Source organism: Chionomys nivalis, chromosome 14 (assembly GCF_950005125.1).
Source record: "Chionomys nivalis chromosome 14, mChiNiv1.1, whole genome shotgun sequence".
NCBI lineage: Eukaryota > Metazoa > Chordata > Mammalia > Rodentia > Cricetidae > Chionomys > Chionomys nivalis.
The window spans coordinates 22961994-22985716 of record NC_080099.1 but is presented as its reverse complement, the minus strand read 5'-3'; the positions used below and the strand labels follow the sequence as shown (position 1 = coordinate 22985716).

At 40.4% G+C, this 23723-nt stretch overlaps 1 protein-coding gene across 5 annotated transcripts in view; it reads right to left on the bottom strand.

Annotated features, from left to right (window-relative positions):
- Fbxo38 (F-box protein 38) overlaps window positions 1-20016 on the bottom strand; it is a 43036-nt gene extending 23020 nt beyond the window's left edge. For 3 of the 5 annotated variants that reach the window (XM_057788733.1, XM_057788735.1, XM_057788737.1), the window contains exons 1-7: window positions 19888-20010; window positions 11777-11963; window positions 9037-9170; window positions 6306-6469; window positions 5933-6098; window positions 2647-2784; window positions 1495-1632 (exon numbers count right to left, since the gene is read on the bottom strand). In XM_057788733.1, coding sequence (XP_057644716.1) covers window positions 1495-1632; window positions 2647-2784; window positions 5933-6098; window positions 6306-6469; window positions 9037-9170; window positions 11777-11904 — 868 coding nt within the window. In that variant the 5' untranslated portion in view covers window positions 11905-11963; window positions 19888-20010. Of the gene's footprint in view, window positions 1-1494; window positions 1633-2646; window positions 2785-5932; window positions 6099-6305; window positions 6470-9036; window positions 9171-11776; window positions 11964-19887 lie in introns of those variants that run through there. The other 2 variants (XM_057788734.1, XM_057788736.1) reach the window with 2 other exon arrangements.
- Window positions 20017-23723: the final 3707 nt, after the last annotated feature.

Below are 23723 nucleotides of genomic sequence, written 5' to 3'. Positions count from 1 at the left end.
CTGTGCAGAACAGTATGTGAATATGCCACATTTTAATTATCTATTCTATGGATTATTGAGGTTTGAGTGTCCCATTTGGGGGACTGTTAGCAACAATGCTCCTATAAACAATCTCCCATGTATTTCTAAATAAACATGCATTCTTTTCTGTTGGATTTAAAGCTTATACGAACGATCAATGTTAACAGATAATGTCTACCAACATTTCCAAGGACTTTTATCAACTTACATCCTCAGCATTGTCTTGCTGGTGTACAACCTGGCCAACACTACTGTTTTTCACATTGGTCAGGTCAGTGCTTGTGTGGCACACTATAACTTTAATTTGTACTTCCAAGTTCTGCCAAATTTTATCATTTCTTTTTATGTTTATCAGTCATATGGATAAAATTCCTACCTATGTGAAGGCTTTTGTTACTAGTCCTTTCCCATTTTTCCAACTACGATGCCTGCTTTTGTTTCTTAATTTCAAGAATTCCTTACACATTCTTAAGCAAGCAAACTGTTAGAGATCTGCACTCAAGAGTTCTTCCTACTCTGCATACAGACTGCCTTTTCACTCTTAATCATGCCTTTGAGATCATCCCTGGCCACTCTCTTCAGGCCTTCTATCTAACAGATACTGTGATCTTCTTGATTCTTGACTTTTATCTTGTTCATTAAAATAAAATGAAAGTACTGATGGTGGTCTGGAGGGAGCCTGTTCCCATCTAAGATTTAATGCAATGCAAGGAACTCATCACTGACTTAATTAGGTGACAAAGAGTCTTCAACATGATTTAGCAGTATTAGCCACATCTATATGTTATTGATGTTACTGGAGGATTTTCCATTTTATTATTTTTCATTTTACTTTCTTTTCCAACTTGCTTTATTAATAATTTATGTTAACTATGTTTCTAGTTTTAATTACTAATCATCTCGGTTAATTTTTTCTTTACCAACGAAATGATTAGCATTCTGCATCCCTGCATCTAAGGGATGTTATGAGTAAGTACTTTTTCTATCAAGAGATATCATGTGGCAGATGAATCTAATGTCAAGGTTATCGGGCATGACGAACATCTATACTCTATAATAGAAAATACCAGACACATCAGCAATATTAAAGCCTGAGTTCGTCTAGAGACCTAAGATGTCCAAGTCATAGGACCTCTTTTTCAAAGGGCAATGAAACTGGGTCAGCTGTTCTAAGAAAGAGCTCAAATATAACAAAAGGGATTACCTATTTACCAAGTAGCAAGTAACAAAACAGAAAACCAGCCTTATCCCTCTTCTGTTTCTCCTGAGGTTTAACATGCATAAAAAGGCAAAGGATATTAGCCTGTGCTCACGGATGTGAGTCATTCTCGAATACACCATAAAGAAAGCAAAGACAACCAACTACATAAACATTGTTTTTTAAAAATTAAGAGGATAATGGCATCTAAACAAAGCTTAAAATAAATAAAAGCTAATTTTAAAATCTGCTTTGTAACTAAGAGAATCCAATACCTGATCTCCAGCTGTCTTCAACCACATGTTGGATGAGACCTCCCAGGAAAGGGACTCGGACCATTTCCAAGTGTTCTAAGTTCCGGGCAGATGCCAGACCGGTTACCAAGGGCACATATTTCAAGGAATTTGTAGGTCCTAGAAAAAGTAAATAACAATAAATCTTAATTTAATAAATTATTTCAAAGATAAACTTTCCTATAAACCTCCTGTGTTGAAAAGATAGACAGACTATTGGTGACTGTCAGTGTCCTGTGCTTTAGTAGGTCAAAGGGCTAGTCTGCTAACCATACACTTATTCAGCACAAGAATCTTTCAAAAACCATGTTGAGATAGTCAATGTTTTTAAAATACACTTAAGTTTCAATAATTTTAATTTCAAAATAATAAATCGGAAAAAAATCTCGAGGAAAATTTGTTCCTTCACTCAAATGAGTTGCTCTATCATTTCAGCATCTATGTCCAGTAGTGTGTTAGATACTCGGAAAGGCTTCCACCAAAGGAGAAGCAGCATAACTAATTCCAAAAGGACAAAAAGGCCAAATATATAAAGTACCAAAATAATACATACCCAATAAAAAGGAAAAAAGAGAAAAGAAAGAGAGAGAGGTGTCAGGAAAAACAGACCCTGAAGAACATGCATAAGCTGAAAAGACGCATGCATCTCAGGGTAAGAAAGAGTAACTGAAGGCAACCTCAGGGGAAGCTGCATATTTGCGTGGGCAGTAAAGAGGTGGATGTGACCAGGAAGACGGTCAGAAAGGAGCCACGGGAAGGGTAAACACCCTTTAACAATGCCATCAGCAGACTGGGTACTAAGGGCTCTGTTCAGTTGCATAACATCATAAAAACAAAGCTTAAGGTGGAATAACTGTTCACAATGCTTAGGAAATCAGAGGCTAAAAAGACGAAATCTATTGAATTCGATGGACTGAAACCTGAGCTTATATAAAACACAAGATAGTCATAGTCTTTGTTTTTCACTAAGGTTGATTGTGTTTCTACTGTCCACAAAACAAAAGAGATGCATTCCCAAGATGTGTAAGTCACGAAATGTAGACAGTAATAACATACTTTCAGTCAGACGTCAAGTCTGCCAGGACATTTTTAGAAAAGCAGATGGTTAATTCAAGCGTAACTGTATAGCATTACCTGCGCAGTTCCTCATGACAAAGGTTCTCAAGCTGATGCAAAGAAAATCTTTGAACGGCTGTGGCTTAGTGAGTCTCACCCACTTCATGTATAGGTGCCTTAGCATCGGGATGCAGGGGATTTCAGGAACATTGACCCCTGAGCACACACACAAAAGAACAAGAACACGACAAAAACAATCAGCACTCTCTGTACAGCATGTTCAAGAATCCAGTTTTCAATTGATAAACTATCCTTCGAGCTTATCTATAACATAACTAAAGTCCATCAAATTTGGTTTATGTTAACAGGTAGTAAAGACGGAAACTGTATTATAAAGAATGGGAGACTTAAAATCTATTTCTGTATTTAAAACATACAACTAACAGCCATATCTTATAGGTTGCAAAGTTAAAAGTAAATTTCTGAAAGCACAGTTGTGATGATGGAGGTGAGTTATCTAAATACTGTATGGCTGCCAATGGCCACGACTGCCCTATCAGTAAGAAAGACAAATCTCTCAGCTAAAGCTAAGATTTTGTATTATGGCTGGTGACAACACATTCAAAATACACCTTGAAGTCATTTCTACAATAGATCTTAAGCATTTGTAAATATGTAGTATAAGCTAGCAGAGCCTTGAGAACAGAATCTGACAGCGATTTATTTCAATGCCTCAAAATGTTAAGGATATTTTATGCCTCTGGTGACTCATATCCACACAGAACTCAATCTGGAAAGGGGAAGGGGATGTACTAAGGAGATGTCAGCAGATGTGGAAGAAGAAAAAGACTGCTAACTTGTAAATCCTAAACGGAAGGAAGCAGCTTCAGAAATGTGCTCTAACAATCCAAAAGCCTCTGAGAAAAATCTAATGGTTGAGGGTGATGGCACTTAACAGACAGTATCTGAAAAAATTAACACAATACCACTGTATTCTCTAGACTCCTAACAAGAATAGTTAAAGAAAGCAAAGCCACAGAACTTAAAACTGGTTGGTTCTTTGGAAGATAAACTGAAGAACACCCTACTATCACTTACATGGATTATTCCTTAACCCGTCTTCTCCAAACTGTAGTGTACTTCAGTTTTACTATGTAAACACACCATACGGCAACAAACGGGAAATAAAATGGGGATAAAACCAAGGAAGAAAATCAGACCAAAAAGCAAAGATTTTACAAATTAAACTTAATGTCTACCATGAAGGTGGTACTGCTGGCTGCCATGAGGGTCAGAAAGATCCAAAGACAGTTATCTGATCCTCAATCCTATTTTTTGCCAAACGTAGCCTATAAACAAAGGATAATGTATATTTTCTTCCCATTACCACCATATAGTCAGTACAAAGCTATGAGCCATAACTAACTCATTTCAGTGAAACTTAGCAAATACTTATATTTGCAATTAACTGGTGCAGGAACTACAGAAAATGTGAAGATATAAAAATCTTCTACCTTAAGGTTACATTATAAATTTCAGATATTACAGAGGTAGAACCTCTTTACAAACTAAAAATCCAAATGTCCAAATCCTTGCTCAGACTTATTCTACAGTCTTACAGACAAGAGGATCTTTACTGTCCTTCCATAGTCATGCGCATGGACTTAAGTCCTGTCCCATATTATCCTCAAGTCATTCTATGACTATCTAACCTATTTTAGAAACTTCTATATCCTTAGACTATCCCCAATATCTAGAGTAATTATTGGAATATAGCATATATTTATTATAAACATTAATAGAAAAATACAAAATAAACTTAAAAGTAAAACATAAATCTTAAAATATTAATAAAGTATAAAACTGAAAATATTTTGGTTGAGGATATAGACAAGAGTACTTGCCTAGCATGCACTAAGACCTACCTGGATTTCATCTTTGTCTGACACCACATAAAACTGAGCATTTAGTGTATTCATAATCCAAGCACTTGGGAGGTAAAGGCACAAGGATAAAAAAATTCAGAGCTATCCTTAGCTATTTAGTGAATTTGAGGCCACCAAGCTACGTAACACTTTGCCTCAAAATAAATAAATAAGAAAATAAGTAAATAAATAAAGTGTCAGGCTGTATAATAAGGGTCCCTCAAAAGTGTCTTAGCAGACTAAGGCAAAGATGAAAAGCTAAATTTGATAAAATATCTGCCCTTTTTGAAATTACGGTGACGTAATTTTAAAGAGCATACACACGGACAAAGTACAATGTAATGATGGAAATAAAAGAATTTCTGGAAAAGACCACTCCATCACCATCTTTTTAGAGAAAAATGGTAAGAGGCAGAATGTTCATTTCATTGAAGAACATGGTAATTGTTTTACTTAAAGAAAAAAACTAACAATTACTGAGGGTCATATGTTCTAGACGGAGGTTTAATAGGCACTAGCTATGTCTGCCTGTTTAAATTTAAGTAAATTAATTGGGCATGGTGGGGTGCACCTGTAATGCCAATACTCAGGAGCTGGGAAAACAAAGATGGACAGACAACTCATGGTCAGTCTGAGCTACACAGAAGATCCTGACTCGTCGTCTCTTTGTTTAATAAAAAGGAATTTAAATAGATTTTAAAAGTGTAGTTCCTTAGTTTCAGTAGCTAGAATGAGTGCCACACAGCACAGTAAAACACTGTCCATGGCTTATTGTTGAAAAGCACTTGTCTTGCAGTAAAGGCACTTGCCATGCAAGCTTGGTGACCCAAATTCCACCCATGGAGCCCACTTAAAAGTGGAAAGGGAAGCTGGACAGTGGCGGCGGTACATGCCTTTAATCCCAACACTCGGGAGTCAGAGGCAGGATGGGTCTCTCTGAGTTTGAGGCCAGCTAATTCTAGGACAGGCTCTGAAACTAGAGAAACCCTGTCTCAAAAAAAAAAAAAAAAAAAGGAAAGAGAGAACTAACTATATACACTTTTGCTTTAATCTCCACATGTGCACCATGGCGCACACACATCATACATGTTAACACAGCAAATTAAATAAAATTCCTCCTCCCAAAAGTTGTATAAAGATCCCACCTCTAAAATCAGAGTAAGGGCAGGATTCTAGTTCAATGGGAAAACACAAAAAGATAAAACCTTCACAACTGTCTTCAACATGGCAATAGATTGCTTGAAAAGCAAACGAACATTTTCCCTTGAAAGAGATCTTTATCTAATGGAAAATCTGAGTTTTCAAACAAATCTCACAAGCACTTCTTTTTCTACAGCCAATCAATAACACAATCTTTAAAATGTCATAACTGTTTCAGTGACTACTCATTTATATGGTGTTATAAGGCATGACAAGTGAACCAGAAAGCAGGTACTCACCGACTAAATGCAAAGTTTGGATTTTGGCTCCTATGGGGATTTTCAGTTTATTTTCAGGAGGAATTGGAAATGCTCCATTACGATTACGAAATTTCCCCAATATATGAACATGCGGCATATATGTCCAAATGGATTCTACCAACTCCAAATGAGATGTTTCTACACCCTAGAAAATAGCACCACGGCAAGCATAAGGAAGGCTTTCATTTCACATCCAAAGTGTCTCTTTCTGAACAAGATACTGAATATGTAATGCAACTTAAGACAAAGTCTGTTAAGCGTGCAGTCTGCATGTGAGTGAACAGGTTCCACAGTCCTCTGAGCCACCGTTTCATCAACCAGCCAGTTAAAATGTTCCACCAGGTACACTTACCACCAAGTTTGGGCATGCTTGCAAAGCTTCTAGGACTCCTGGAATGCTGAAAGCCTCATGGCCCCTCACTCTACGCCTCTCGAGGTATCTAGGGTGAAGGCCATACAGCTGTTCAACATCTGGCATCTTCTTCAAAAGAGTGAGGAAACTGGAATCTGTGAAGCCTGAGAAGGTCAGAGGCATTTAGAACAGGGACATCATTTGTCCATCAATGTTTACTTATAAGATCCAACAAACATTCAAACAGAAAAGGGTCCTTTGAAAGTTCTATGAAGCTAATGCTACAGCTGAGTAAACTTTACAACAGAAGATGACATGTATGCTAGTCTCTACACGGAAAGGGAGGCACACGTCCAACTTGCTCAAGTATCCACTGCATGTTTGGCATACTTTACAACTAAGGTTTTTCATCTGTGTCCTAACAACACATATTTAACCTAGATAACATGGACTTCTGGATGGGAGGGTGGTAAGGGACTACTCATCACATTACCGCCCAGTCTCTTCACCTCCTCCATAGCTGCTATTCTAGAAAACCTCCAGAGTTCTGCAGAACACTAAAAGTAAAAATAGGATACAATCCTCACCTTTAAGAAATTCAACGTTTCATCTAAATGCCATCCCAAACTGAGTTCATCCTATTCTAACCATTTCCTGGCAATTGATCTCTTCTGTGTTTAACTGTTACTCCCCATTACTTCTGACAGTTCAAAAACAAAACAAAACAAACAAACAAAACCCCAAAGACAGCAGGAACCTGGCTAAGGAAACAAGAACAACTGAATGTGGGGAGATGCTGAGATGGTAAGAAACTATGTATCTGGGAGGCCACATGTGCTCTGTAGCAGGAATTGACAAGATGCAAACTTTCACAGCAGGAGCTACTGGCTGAATACACATGGAGACAGGCAGGACATACTTTCTATTACTGAGGCCCTGGGAGGTGTGTGAAAGCCAACAGTCTGCTAGCTGATAATAAATATTAACTTTCCAACTAAACCAAAGTACTGAAGTTATCTGTTATACCTGTACAGGGCTAGTCCAGAGTTGCTAACTACAGAATCACAAAGGTAAATAGTGAGCCAGGCGTACAGCCTATAACCCCAGCAACGGGAGGTAGAGGTAGGAAGGGCCAAAAATTCAACGTCAACTTCAGTCCACTTCCATATTAAGTTTAAAACCAGCCTGGCCTACAAGCAAGTTGGTTTCAACAACAAAGTGAACAGTAAGTGACCATTATTCTCTTGTAGGGCTGACTGGCTGAACCATTAAAAATTAACTATTTTATATGTTCCTCATTTCTAACAACATAACAGATAAGGTAGATTAGCATCTCATATACAAATGAAAAAAATGAAGAACCAATCAGCAATGCCAGAATTCAAAACCTAATGTTAGCACCATGAATGTCGGCTTCTTTTTACACAAACTATAACCATCATAAATAGGGAAAGTTAATTGAGATAGGATGTGACTCCAAAGAGATCATGGGTATGAGTCATCAGGTATGTCTATCAAGATTTAGGGCTTTGGTTGGGTATGGTGGCGCGTGCTTTTAATCTCAACACCTGGGGCAGATATAGCTGAATCTCTGAATTTAAGGTCAGTCGTCTACATAGTGAGTTCCATAGCCAAGGCTACACAGTGAGACCTGGTCTTAAAAAAATGATTCAGGGCTTAAACTGCAGAATAGGCCAGTGGATCATTGCACACACTTAATGGACTCTTCACCTAGGCTACAGTCTGCAAGCTTCCATTTTCTTAAATTCGCTGGAGAAATGAAAAGTTTTATTGCAGTCTGAAAATTGGCCATGCACACACAGATTCTTCCCTAATGTGGTAAGTGCCACAGTGTTAATGCTAAGCTTGGCGCACACAGGAGCTATGCTATCTTTCAGAATCCTGCTTTCAGGCCCCGGTAAAGCAAATCTAACACAGCATGACATCACTATTCTCATGCTGCCTTGACTGATTTCTTGCCCACTACAAACCATAACTGTCTACAATTAGATAAACACTTTCCCTTCATACTGCTTCCTAAGTAACTATGGTAACTGTGTTTGTTTCCTTGAAGCTAAATGCTAGCCTGGCATTGCAATGGTCTTTTCAAGACTGCATATGCTGCTAACTGCTGTGTATGAACGGCGAGAGTTCCGCGGGAATCCTGAAAGGACAGCACCACAAGCTGCACACTACAGCACTCTAGAGGTAGTCTGTCTGTCTGTTCAGGAGAGCGCAACAAGGCAGCTCTTCAGCCTTCCACCTCTGTGCTTCTGGTAAGGACTTTGCTGATGTTTTGATGCTGCTAAGGAGTTTGCCTCAGCTTCAATCCATGTTCAAAGTCTTACATTCTGAATATTATTTTTTAAAAGTATGATTTTAAAAGACTAATTAAAAAGCAACAGTAGAGCACAGTAATTAACAGACTACTGTTAAAAGAAAGGCAGTCCTTTTTATTGTTATTTTAACAAGGACACAAACTAGGGCTTCTTTTGCGTCATACACGCCTATCATGGATTTCCCCAGCATCTTTTGTTCCCCTTTCTCCTGCTAGACCTACTTTCTCCCTCCCCTTCATACAGTCCCTCCTGTTTTCAATTTTCTTGTCATAAATTGGGTCACCAAAATAAACAAACAAGCAAACACTTTTTAAAAAGGTGTCACATTCTGCGGAGCCATTTTTATTGGTTCTGACAGGATACAAATGTACTTTGAAGATCTGTCTACTTACCACTCGGCATATATTCCCACCACCGGCCTGCACAGAGATCCACCACTCTGACAACTCTCAAATACAGAGTAACTGCTTCCTTTAGCTTCCGAGAGAGACATTCCATGCACATGATATCCTGCAGGGGGAGGTACCTTTGTAATGGAAAGAAATATTAATCAAGGATGCATGCAGTTCCCGTCCCTCTACCATGCCCCCACCTTTTAAATGATGTGAGGTCTTAGGAACATCAGCAGCACCTTAAGGTGTAAGGTCATTCAGCTTATCGCTTTTAGATTTTTTATTTTATGCGTATAAATGTTTTGCCTGCATGTATATATGAAAACAGTATGCACCCTGGTGAACTTGGAGGTCAGAAGAGGGTACTGGATCCTTTGAGACTAGAATTAAGGGTGCTTGTGAGATATCATGTAGACACTAGGAATCGAATCTGTACCCCCAGCAAGAGCAACAAGTGCTCTTAACCACTGACTGAACCAACTCTCCAGCCCCGTTCTGGCTTTTGAGTAAATATAGGTAAGTCAGCAAAAACTCAAGTACCAAATAGAGTGCTGAGCTCTTTCCATGTGATAGCTGATAAAACCTGCTATGCTTCCCATAAGTTTTCATGGACAAAAAACATTTAAAAATAATCATACCAAAAAGCAAAAATGACGCAAAGAAGATAACAAACAAAAAACCTCAGCACATTTTTAGGTACACTGACAAGAGAAGGAAGATGGCAGCGGAAGAGCAGAGATTGGAACACAGCCGACATGTGTCGGTGTCACAGCACGGTCCCTGCTGCTCCCTCAAACGCCTTTGTTTCTCTATCAATAAGCATAGAAGCACGAGGTTACAGCAGTGTGGCTCAAGTCTTCCCTGTGATGCATCTCTCTTCCCAATCTTCTCATCTCCTTCCTGAAAGTCACAACTAACCTGTTTCTGGCTTGTTTCTAGTAACAACATGTACCTTTAAATAGCAGGAAACCTCATCTTTGTCTCTTCGGAGTCCTCCACACTCACCTAACTGTCGAGTGGAAGCCATGTTTTACTCAGTGGGGACTGGGTTACAACTGCATTACAAGGTATGCAGCCGGCTGCTCCTTCTTGCCACACAACCTTTGCCCAGTTTCTTTTTTCTCCTCTGTGTCATCCTGTCCCTGGTCCTCTAGCTAACAGCTACTGTGGCAAGGAGACACCAGCTGCAGGGCTGCTTCCTGCTGCCACCAGTCTCCTAGATGAATCTTCAACACACTTGACTGTTCCTTTATCCTCAAAGTCCATTGTCTGCTGGAATCCTCACTCAGCAGGTAGGTGCTATTATTATGCCATTTTAAAAGCAGAGGAACTGCCTCAGAAAAGCTAAGCCTAAAAAGTTCCTACAGCTGGCCAAGTGGGAAGAGCAGCAATGACAATCACTGCGCTGATTCTAATCCCTAAGAAGCATGCTAATTCTAGAGAAAAGTCTATGTGTGGATGCTCAGTATTTTTCTACTGCATTGTTTTCTTACCACTGGCCCTTCTTCAAAGCTATTTAAATAAAGAGATTAAAGTCAAATTAAATTTTCGCCAAAAAAAAACCATTATCGCTAGCTACAGCCTAACTAGCTCTCTAGAACTTAAACAATTTTCAGAAAATACAAGACTACACATTATGTATGCAATAAAATACTGCTTGCTTTTCAAATCAAGTTTTCTATCATATATATGTATGTATATATATATATTAATATATATATGCCATTTTTTTTTTTTTTTTTTTTGATTTTCAAGACAGGGTTTCTCCGTAGCCTTTGGTTCCTGTCCTGGAACTAGCACTTGTAGACCAGGCTGGTCTCGAACTCACAGAGATCCACCTGCCTCTGCCTCCCAAGTGCTGGGATTAAAGGTGTGCACCACCATCACCCAGCTTTCCAACACTTTTACTGTTATCCAAAAATATTTGCCCGTGTTAGTTTTATAAGCCCTGACCAACTTTAAAAAAAATAAATCAGGATTGTTTTATATAAAACTTTTCCTAGAGAGAAATGTATGTTTTTCTATGGTAGATGTGATTAAAATCTATAGTTGAAAGGGCACATAGAAAGTGGGGTGGGGAGAGGCAGGGGATGGGTGAACACCAATAATATTTTATTTGAAAAATAGCATGATGAGACCTAATTCTTCATAAGTTAATAAAAAACCATATTATAAAAGTATGTAAGTGCATTTTGAGTCAACAAAGAAAAGGTTTCTTTTAAGGGAAACAATTTTTTTGTCTCAGAAACATGTTAAGTAATCATTACACCGTCACAACAAGAGTCAACATTTTAGGAGCCTACAAATAAAACTTGAAAAGAAAAAGAGTGAAAAGAAATAAAACATTTTTCTTCTTGCTTTAATTAATGGCTATAACAACGAAGTTAAGTAAAAAATAGTAATTTTAAAATTGTTTGGAGGCTGGGAAATGAATGACTCAACAGTTAAGAGCACTTGCTGTTTTTACAAGACTCAGGTTTGATGCCCTCCGAATAGCACACATCATCTGCAACTCCAGACTTAGGAGATCCAACACCCTCTTCGGACTTCATGGGCACCAGGCACACACGTGGTACACAGACATACATGCCACACGGCACACAGACAAACATGTCAGCAAAACATCAATGCATATAGAGCAAAATAAGTAAATCTAAAGGAAAAACAAAAGCTTTATAAAACAAGTTTGCTCTTAGCTTTACATTTCAGGTACATAAAAGTGAACTGAATAAAGTCTCACCTAAAAATATGACAAAGCACTTCATGTGACAGCTGATTCATGTAGTCCTTCGTTTCCTCTGCTATCGTTTCCTCTGGGATCTCATCGTCCATCAGACACATTTTCACACTTTTCTTTCGTGGCCCCATTGTTGTGCTGCTGTTAGTTCCAAAGAACAAATCCGGCCTCTGATTTTAGTTCAAAACACCTGCAAGAAGAACAGAGTAAGAGGAGTCTAAAAGCAGCACACCAAACTTAAACCCCAGACTGTCCCTATTACAAGTGAGTTACAATAATGTTCATTTGGAATTGCCAACGGCCAAAAGCCTAAAATACTGATGTTATTACCACAGTACACCATATTCACACTTAGAAATTATTCATTTGTCCTATTCTCAAGACAGAGTACCTTTTCCTGGAGAACAGTTGAGATTATAAACATATTTAGCAAGAACAAAACCCCAAGAATTAAGTCCCATTTTTTTCATTTGTATTCTGGAGCTTCCTACCCAGCTGGTTCTCTCAGTTTCTCCAGGCATCAATTTTTTCACTAAACTAGGTAGCAAAACTGCTTCTGGCTGAGAGCTTATGATTCTAAACATGCAACCAAAATTAGTTTGTAAAGGGATGTCTGAACTCAGAGGAGTGAACCTCTCAGCTATGAACTGAAGTTGGCCCCTCATCTCCAGCTCTTCATAGAAGCTACCCCACCACAGCAGACTCTTAGACTCTCAGCTGTGATCTGTCAAAAAGGATTACTTCCAAGACAGGAATCAACCTTTCTAATTCTTCATTCTCCTATCTACAAATTGAGGGAATGAAACCATACTCTGTGTGAACAGAGTAAAATCAAACTATAGACACTCTCCTTAAAAACCATACAAAGCTTACAATTCTGGAGGGAAAATTCACTTTTATAAAGTATATACACTTTGCTTTTAAAATAAAGCCTTACTAAGGGAAAAGGGAAGGAAAATGAGAAGCAGCAACATATTTTGTTTTGTTCTGTTTATTGGTATGTGGGAGTAACACCCAGATTGTCAGACTGTCTGGGAATAACTATGTGAACGATGGTGGTCCAGATATAGAATAGTTATGAAATATAGATCTCCTCAGTAGGAATGGGGCTCTGTAGACATAAGATTTGAGTATTCCTCAATTCAGACAAGCCTTCACATACTTTCAGTGCCTGCAGTAAGCCTAGCAGCGTCTAGAGTAAACAAAAGACCTTGGGGAAGCCAGTGAGGAGATAAGGAACCCGCAAAGGAGCTTAGACCTTCAAGTCAAGATAAGTGGTGTGAAGAAAGCAAACTCAGTTTCAAAGTAGCACAAGTAACACACACCAGCCTCATTCACTGCTGGTTCTTTGAAGGACAGGGCAATTAAAATGATACCTAAGGGGTGATCTGAAAATAGGGCAAAAAGGGAGTAAGAGAGTTTTTAAAAAAAGTATTTTAGGAGATCCCAGTAGCATGCAACTGCATGTCCTCAAATGGCTCCCAGAGAGTTGGACCTCACTGGGGCAGAATGAAATGCTAAGAGTTAGATGGACTGGGATCTCAGGTAAAGAAACTACAGCACCCCAAACAGTCAGTGTATTACCCAGAGTTAGACAGGGAGGCGGGGCTTATGGTATACAAGTAGACTAATCTCAAGAGGCACAAAGTCTCTGTAGAGGAATGGTTTTCAGGCTGTATACATCCTGGGGGGGGGGGGGGTCTATGGTGGACATTTTTTGCATACACTATCAGCATCCATGCGAGGACCAAAAGGGAAGGTTTTGCCATTTCCCTCTGGGTCTGATGCTAGAGTCTTCATGAGACGGCACCCATGTTAACAACATACATTCATTCAGGACTTTACATTCTCAGAGTTCCCTCCCCTCCCCGGATGTGCTAAACTCTGGAGGGAATCAGTTTTACAGAACTAAAACCAAAACCAATGATGACGTTAGGATAAAGAGGGTGAAATGGAAGATGCGGCTGAACTATTAGCAGAGTTCTTCATCCTCAACATGATGAAAAGCCAGTAAAGAACCATCAAAGTGAGCACCTCAAAATAGGACACAGCTGAAATATGTGTAGTTCCCAGGGAGCCTCTGCTTCAGCAATAAGCGGGAGCAAACTAAATGGATCCTTACATCCATGTGCTTGTCTTTGAGCTCTGACCTCCTCTTTCCTCACTGAAAAAGGTTCTTGTTGGTATCAGCATGCTTGCCACTGCTTGTGTTCCATTAACCATAAGCATACTCCCTGATCGGTTGCTTCTTCCCAGTCACAACCCAGTTACTTATGTAACTGTGTGAGTTCTTATGAAAAGGACCTAAAACATTCTGCAACTAGTGGGTTGCTAGAGGAGACAAAGCTAGAGTACAGTGAGTTTGTGACACCGACATTGGCTTCTTGGTGGCTGAGTTATGTTATCCACCTTATTATGGCTTTTAGACCGCTAGTGACAGAACCTATGAAACTATTTAAAAATTATACAACCCAGTTTCTGATTATATCACACCCACATTTTCCTGCTCATTGTCCCTTCTCACCAACTGAAACTCCTCATGTTCCAGTAACTCCTGAACCTGCTTCTTTCTCATCCTTGTGATCCTCTTCTCTGTGACCACTCTTTGGTCCTCTTTGCCAGTTCCCCTGGAAGCCAGCTTCTCACTGACAACTGTGCTCGTTCCTAAGGTTTCACTACTACAAATGCAAACACAACATATAACATATTGTCCTCTATTATGGGTCACTAAATTCCTAAATTATAAACCTTGACCATCGTAAACACATCCAGGTATCTTCATGTTCCATAACTACTCAACAAGCTATCACCTATTTTCCCACAATATTGTTCTTATATGCATTCCAATTGGCTTCTGAAACTCCATCAACCCTCATCTATGCTATTGCAGCTCATGGCTTTCTATGAGGGACACAGCACTGCACTGTCAAAGCCTACAGCAAAAGCCAACCATTACTCAGGCTTTCAGAAGGCAATTTGTTAACTAAATGCTTACCATACCATTTTACACTGCAGCTATGGCTATCTTTTCAACACATTCCTCTGATTTCTACTATGGTTACAAAAAAAAGTATAATCAAAACAAGGTGTAGACTAAGTCTCAGTCTCAGGTATGATTTTCTCTAGATAAGAGTAAATGACACATACGCCTGGTTGTGAAAAAATATTAGCGGTGGTTACTTCTAGGAAATGAGATCTGATCTGAACATAAAAAAGGAACTTACTTTTTATGTCATATTCACCTCAATCATTTGAGATTTTCAGATTGACCTGCATATGGGATTTCATTAAAAATTAAAAAAGGAAAGAAAATCATGGTCCAAGGAACCTTGGCTCTTAAAGAGTGAGATCCTTCTAATCCAGTACAGGTCTTTTCTGATCTCACCTGTGACTCCCATCCATTCATCTCTCTAAACATGGATCTTTCCTTACACCACCCCCTCCCATTTCCCCTGCTCCCTAGTCTAGGAAACCATTAATTAGCCTCCAACATCCAATTTAAAGTTTAAGTGTTTTATGAAAACTTCTCCTTTCATCTGTACTCTATGGAACATAACATAAAAATTCTACGGCAATTGTGTATTGGTCTAATGATCACTTTTGGGGGGAGGCAGGAAAGGGTTTCAATCTCACCTCCAGGCAACAAGTCTTTTCTCATAATAAATCCATTATTCCATATGCATCCAGTAATCATTTCACACTCCTATGAGCAGTTTGCTGCTACAACATTCAGTAATCTCAGCAGTAAATACTATCAGAGTTTAGCCCAATAAAAACACACATCACACTTACCTCTAGCATGCAAAAGCTCTAAAACACACTTAACTTGTAGAGCCCAATTTACCCAGGGGCTGCGCAGATGTTCAGAACAATCCTCCAGGTGCTGAAGACATGCTTCAGACTTAAGAGTTTTGACAGCCCTTCAGGTGACACGCTCCTGGCATTTCCTGAGCCCTTCTTCCTTTTCCCCCATGAGGCCACTACTCTTAAAGCACCTTCCTTTTATGACTGGATCTCTAACTATGCATTATTATTTTGCAGTGCTCTTCCTGAGACATATTTAGTAACCCTCAGTGCCCCATTTATTTGTCCCATGTACGCTTCAAATTCTAAATTAATTAGCATTAACATCATTAACTTTACAAAATTTGTTTAGAACTCAAAACTACAGAGATAAATCACATAGAAATGATAGTTCAAGAAGCCTATGAAGTCTACTTAGCCTATAATCTTTATCTAAAACCAAAAACCAACGACAAAAAAAAAAAAAATCCAAATGACCAGGATTGCCAGGGCATTGAGAGCTCTATTAGGCCTATAATTAAACATGTGCTCTCTACCATAGCTGTCAGGTAAGGAAGGCTAAGCCTTCAGTGAAGGGGGGACGTGAAATGGCTCTAGGACAAGGGGCAGATCTTTCCATCAGGAGGTTGACAAGCAGAGGGCCTACAGACAAGGGGAAGCCCTCTCCAACACAAGTAGACCTCTGGAAACATGTGTGAGAAAATCTCCCTCACTCAAGGACTCTGCTGATTTCCTTAGCCCAGTGCACACTGACAAAAAACAACAGAATTGTTCAACTCCACTGGGCATCATCTCATTTACATCAAATACCAAGCTGAGCTATGCTGAGCATCTCCTGCATGTGAAGCAAACTCCCAGGTAAGAAGGGATCTCTCTAGGAAGGAGACTATCATGCTTTTCCTTTGTCACGAGAGGGATTAAAGGGCAAGTAAAAACCGGAAGGAAACCGCCACAGCTAGCCTTTATTTCCCTTTCTTCCCACCTTATGCATCCCATACCACTAAGCACTCTGCTTCCCTGAAGAAATGTCAAGACGGATTAAGGAGTAGCAAGTAAAAGGAGAGGGTCTAGTTACCAGCAGCAGCAGAGATGAGGTGGACCTGTCTGAGTCATGTGAGTGAGGGGCAGGCGACAATCAACAATGCAAACGGAAGTATGTGAAGATGGTATTTTAAAACATCAAGCATTATTTCTAAGGTTAACAGCTTTTGGAGACTCTGGCTGGCTCTGAACTGAACCTGTAGGAAATGTTACTCTGACAGGAATGATAAGGAATCCCTGAATATTACATGCTGCAAGGGCCCTCAGAGACCACACAGTGACACCGCTGACAGTTTGTGGGTTACAAACTCGTCTGAGAACACCACAGTGGTGCTTCTCTCCTACTCCCATGCCAAGGGAATCACAAATAAACTTTCAGAGGCTCTTTCAGATGAACAAAGAGCCAGAGAGGGTAAATCGGGAAGCCACCTGCCTTGGGTCAAATACAAAGTGTCAGAGCTCAGAAGACTCTGACTCCTGGCCTACATAACATACCTGACGACTGTCAGGCCTTAGCCACCACAGCTGTCTCTCCACATTCCAGAGCTACTCCCCAGTGCCTAGAGATGGGCTTCAGGATGCTCCTATGAGAATCCTAACCATACCCTTCCTCACAAAGCTAGGCTTCAGCCACCTGCACGGTCCAATATCCTGCCACAGAAGCCTGTTTACCAGAGCTTAAGCACTGCGAGCTTCAATTTTGTCTGGGCACCCCCAAGCACTCTTCAGCCTGAGTTCTTTGCCAGTGCCCTTAAAACTAGGGCTTTCTAAAATACACTTTCTTTAAAGTCCCTCTTCATCTTCAGCCATGTCCTCAGCTAAAAGGACACTATAATATAGCTGACAGATTCATTTGGGTTACTCCCCAAATTGTGCCTGTCTCAAGCTTTAATGCTCCAACATTCTCTTGCCTGGAATTAAGTTCGTTTGATTGTGTGTTTCCATCAAAGATTTTACTGAAAACTACAGTGCATACTTCTGAAATCAGCTCTGCCTACAAACAGCTTACGTCCTGGAGTCCTTAAACCCCTTTCAACCGACAGCCCAATCTATCCTGTCAGCGTCTCTAGCAGGGCCTACTAATTACACGGGAGTAATTACTCCTTTCCTCATCTCACACAGGCACTCTGGAACACACATTCGTTTCATACGGGTACTTCACAGAGAAGAGCTAAACTAACTTCTCATGAAACTAGCCGAAAATGCAGGATCTAGTAACCAACCCCCAATTCAGAATCAACATCTCCATCTGTGTCTAATCAATGGCAATCCCCTTGAAAAGGCTCCTTTCTCCTGATTCCTAGCATCTCCCCATCCTTCCATCCCCCCTCACTCATTTATTTACTGTTTGATAACTAAAGGTGGCAGCAAAGCCTTCCCACGCGGTTTATCCTTAGAGATAATTCTCACTTCAATCATTCCCATTTACTAAGAGCAAATGACAGCTCATCGCCCTAAAAACAAACATAAACACAGAACAAAGATCTCTTTCAAACATACCAATCGTTTTACAATGCCAATGTCTTTCCTGCCTGTGAGGTTTCTAATGCCTCTTTATTTTCTGTTGGCTTCAATTTATGTCACAGTAACCTTGCAAATCAGCTAATTAATATTCACAGGACATTTTATGTATCTACTATCTAGGATATACTCTCTGCCTCAAAAGGGTCATCCAGCCATCACACTTCTGATTTAAAGGGGGAATGGGAGCCAAACCTATACTAATGAAAAGAGCAAGGACTCTAGCTCAACCCTTTATTTTACAAATAATGAAAATGAGTACCAGAATGACATAGTGCCTGCCACTGAGGCAGAACACAGAACATACCATTCTGAAGGAAATCAAGGCCTTCAATTCCAACTCAAGACCAATTTTTGTATCACCTAACTTTAGTGAAAACTAGTTTCCCCTTTCTATTATATCCTTTTGTCTAGAGATAAAATGTGTACTTCAGGCACACAACCATTTAAATACACAGTATTGTCTGAATTCAGTCTCTGGGGAGACATACCATCTCCCTTCTGAGGCCCCAATAACAAACCAAGGTACAATTCCACCAAAGTTTACCCTGGGGAACTAATGTGTTTGTTTACTAGCTAGGCTTACTACAGAGCATGACTGAGGGGCTACTTACAGGAGCCTGGTGTACTCAAAAGCAGCGAGACTGTCAAGTCTTCACCCGGTATGGATGACAGCTTCCTCAGAGTTGTACCCACAGAGTTAACCTTTCCAGACTAAATACTTTAGTGCCTCCCTACCAAGAGGCCATGTGCAACTGGGGCAGAATTACATACAAAAGGCCAGATGGTTCAAGGAGTCCTGAATCTCAGATGAGGGCCAATGACCCATCCCCCACCACCTTCTATGAAGGAATGCCAACAACAGTAGGCCCAATTGCAGGGTCTTTTGCAGGAAGTCACAGATGCTCTGACAAGGGCTGAAGGCTGCTAAACTTGGAGGATGGTGCTCACTCTACAATATATATGTTCTACAACAGCCTTCTCCCAAACCCAGTACAACTCCAACAGCACAAATTCTGATGAGAAGGATGGAGTCTTTCCAGACATCTAAAAATGGAATTCTCAATTAAACGTTAAAATTACAAGAATAGATAGTCCTCAGTCTGTACTACATGGTATGTGCTCTCCATGTTCCAATTTCTCCACCTCCAGAAAAATCTTAGCTTTACAGAAACCTTCTTTTATACTATTTGTGACGGGCTTGGGGGTGTGAGAGGAGATTAAGCCATTTGCTCTGACAGATGAGAAACTCCAGGTTCAAAACAATGAAGGGATCGGCTCAAAAAGAAAGAAAAAAAAAAGAAAAGAAGGAAAGGAAGGAAAGAAAGCACCAAGTAACCAGCAACAATGGGACAAAAATTAGGGTCTCTCATCTTTCCCAAGATGAATAAACCGCATTATACTAGAGCTACTTCTTCTGCAGGATGAGGGCAGGCGTTCCTCAATTTACTGGCCTAAACGACTCAACACTAACATCGTTGAATTTGTGACGCTCAGGGTATGTGTTGGGGGAGGGGCCCAAAGTCCGGGCAAACCTCCCACTTCATCGATGAAACCGAGACCCAGGGAAGGCTCTGTATGGCGGAATAGAAGGTTGGATGCCTTACAAGTAAGGCCCGCAAGGCCAGAACCACATATTCAGACACTCCTTTCTCGGTCGCGCTAGGCCCCCAGGAGTTCCAGAGCCCGAGAGGGAAGGTCTGGGCGGTGGGAGCCCCGGACCCCTCCACTTGCCCACAACCGCGCACCTCCACCTTCGCGACAGCCTCCCAGGCCGCGGCACACTTACGCCGGCCCTCCGTCTGTTTTTGTGGTTGAGAGGGACCGAGAAACGCGACAGACTCTTCCTGCCGCCCCCACCTCTGCGGCGCTTCCGCTTCCGCCGGCTCAAGAGCCTTCGGAAATAGTGTCATCGGAGGTTGGGCGTGGGAGGGTCCCCGCTGTGTCCATATTGAGTGTGGCTGCGTCCCAGCGAGGCAGCCATGTTCAACGTGGCATTTCCTGAAGCGTTTCAACCGGCCCTTTTTCCGGTGACGTAAAAGTTCCCCGCCAGAAATGCCAGGAATCTTTTGACATCGCTTTTGTGGCGCTTGTAGTCTGTGATCCTGGTCATGCTTTTGCTCTTCTCATCATTATCGTTTGCAAAATTAATAAGTTCACGAAAGATATTTTCCGCCAGAATATTTTTAACTAAAAATAGGACCTTGTTTTCGAGGGATGTGGCAAAGTGGAAGGGCGCGAAGGTACTATTAAATTATTGCGTCATTTCGAACATTTCCTTTGTATGTGGTTTATAATCTTTTAAACGTCGAAGTTTTCTTATCAGTGTTTCATTAATAAATAAGCCTTTGACTTATGAGAAGTGAGCTTGATCAGTTTTGTTTTGTTTTACAGCCAAATTGTCTTCAGAGAGGATAGCTGTGACAATGTCACAAAACTGGACTGAAATTGATTTTTAACGTACAGCTCCCTTGTCAATGCGCTTACAGGCCTGTAACTAACATGATTGGCACCTAGTTTTCTGTAAGCACCCAATAGGGACAGAGTTCGTGTACACAGGACCATTTTAAGACAATTTGTTAAGAAACGGGGACTGGGCGGTAGGGGGGGTTGGATACGGTAACTGTGCTGTTACAGAATTAAATATGGCATATGGGAACACCCTGCACCATATTGTAATTTTTAATTTATACCAGACTTTAGTAGATCTTCCCTTGTTAAGAATTAGCACCCTAAACTAGCTTTTTCTTCCACACCCAGGGCTCCATTTATCAACCATGTATCCCAATTTGGAGCTCTGGTGGGAAAAACGAAACTTCATATATGTTCATGGTAACTTTCATACTGCATGCTTCCTGTAAGTGAAGAAATATGTGTACTCCTGTTGCTTATTTCTTTTCAATTTATTTGGACTTCAGTAAATAAGAATAAGCTCCCTTTGCCCCCATTTCCCAGGTTCTGAAAAATAAATAGCAATGAGATAATAAAGATATATGACAGCTCTAAGTGTGAGTATAGCTTCCCAAAGTAGTGTGACCTTTACAAATGAGACTTTTTTGCATCATAAAATGGGTCACAGTCTTTTTCTTTGGTATATAATTTTTCTGTTAGAAGATGGAGAATGGAGAAGCAAAGTCAGAGAAGATGAGAGTTGGACATTATTTCATAACTTACATATGTGTATGTGTATATATTTGTGTTCATATATAGTTTTAATCTCTAAAATTTTTAATTTATTTTTAGTATCTCCTTTACACTTGTTTTTAATGCTATTATGATGAATTAGTAATTATATCATTTCTTTTAGAGATCATTGTACATTCCAATTAAAGGAGGCTACATGTTTGTTGGTGAAAAATAATACAGCCTAGGACTTTTAATTAAGTGTACAAAGAAACCAATTTGGAGGCAGTAAATATTTTTCATTGAGAGGAATCTTTTTTAACTATAGTTTTCTATTTTTAAAAAATTGTAAGTTAAATTAGCGCACTAATGAAACTCATAATCAACCCAACATGTCCCCATCCCTTAGGTTAGACAAGGGAGAAGAGTTCAGGAAAACTGGAAAAAGGAAGAAGAGGAGGGGGACAAGAAGGAGGAGATATTATCCAGTTTCACTAATTAACCAAATACCTTCAGAGAGCCGAAAGAAAACAAACAAAAACTGAGTGTTGAGTCAAATTTCTTTCAAAGCAAAATATATATCTTAAACCAAATACTTTTGGCACAAATAAAAAGGTATCTACCAAACAAGTTCTTTAAATAACCAGCTCAGAATAATTCTGGGGCCAAATATGAGTGGCTATGGTTGGCCCAGAGAACATAGATTTTGGTTGCCACAAATGCTCTCATTTTGTGAACTTTTTTTTATGGTAACAGGAAAAAGGAAAGTCATAACTCAAGGCACCTTTCAAATACATTGATGAGTACACCAAGTTGGCCAGCTAAGCAAAACAGGAGAGACTCTGCTGTACGTCTTCAATGGTATCGGACACTTTCAGCCCTTTGATTGGTGGAAAGCTAGGGTTTTGTAAAGTTAATATGTTCCAAAAGGTTCTTTGTCCGTTCACATGTTAGGCCTAACACAGAAGGGAGCAAGAAATACCTATTTAGTAGCACAAAGATAGCCAGAGGTAACTAGGATCAAGGTCTGCAGCATTCCAGCTTCTCCACATCACTTAAGTCCAATCTGTCCATCAGCCTTTGCAGACATAGCTTGCTCCCAGGAACTCTTGTTCACAGAGTCAATGGAGAGGCAGAAAGGATTACAAGAAAAGCATGTGGAAGCTATCCTCTGGTCTGGTGTTGTACTGTACTTTCTCCTCCTAGCCAAACAGATGCCACCCTTGTAAGACCAGCCTGCAAACAGTCATCACACGCAGGCTTCTTTACTACCAATTGTCCTTTATGGTGAAGGGTGTGGGAAAGGACGCTGAACCCTCACCTGGCTGTCCAGACACTCCTTTCAGCCATTCTTGTGCCTGGTCACAGGCGCTTGGAGATGCTAGAGTATGTAGGCTGGGGAAAAAGGGCTTTCTGTAACCATGGAGGAGTGATCATCTCTGCTGGATGCTGACTTTCATTGCTTGAAGGTCACTCATGCTTCTCCCCATATTCCCTGACCCATGATGAGTATCTCAGCCTAATAAACTCATTGGGTCCCTAGAGTGACCTGTGGTGCACTCAAATTTTGTTTTGCCATTTCTTATGATGAGCATGGGGAGGCAGCAGAAGAGAAAGAAAGTATGATTAGTTAAATAACCCTTCCTGGGATCCCAAACTTGGAACCCATGGGAAGACCAAGGCTGCAAGAAGGAAAGATCAGGAGGTTCAAATGATAGAAACCCTCGGGTCTTAAGTTTAATTTTAAAAAGAAGGGAAAACCCATGGTACAGAATGCAGATTGAGACCTTAATAATGGCCCAGTACAGGAAACTATGATGGTCAAGAGAGTACTCTGCCTTTGAATTGTGCTTTTGAGTAGGAAAACACTTAAATAAGAAATGCAACAGTGATCCGGGCGGTGGTGGCACACATCTTTAATCCCAGCACTTGGGAGACAGAGGCAGGTAGATCTCTGTGAGTTCGAGGCCAGCCTGGTCTACACGAGGTAGTTCTAGGACAGGCTTCAAAGCTACAGAGAAACCTTGTCTTGATAAACAAAACAAAAAAGAAAAAGAAAGAAAGAAATGCAAAAGCTTCTCACAGCTTGACTTATGAGGCTATAGTACGTAAAGGCAGCTGAGTTCAGTCTGAGTACTGTGGAAGCAGAGAAACTAAGTACCCCAAACCCCTTGAGACAAAAGTTGCGTAACCTGAGTCATCATGAGGAAAGTTATTCCCCAAAGGACTGACTGAAGTGAGTCATTAGCTACACTTGGTTGTCACTGGCTGAGGTCCCAGCAACACCTGCCCCTCCTTTACTCTCCTCCACAAGTCTCTGATATTTGTCTGGACCTCAGCCATGTGGACCAGTTCACCAGGCCAGATAAGACCATTTTCACCGAAGAGTAGGGCTGGTATGGTGCTTTCATGGTTTAATGAGTCCTGCCATTTGGACATAGTAATTATAAGGTAGGAGAGG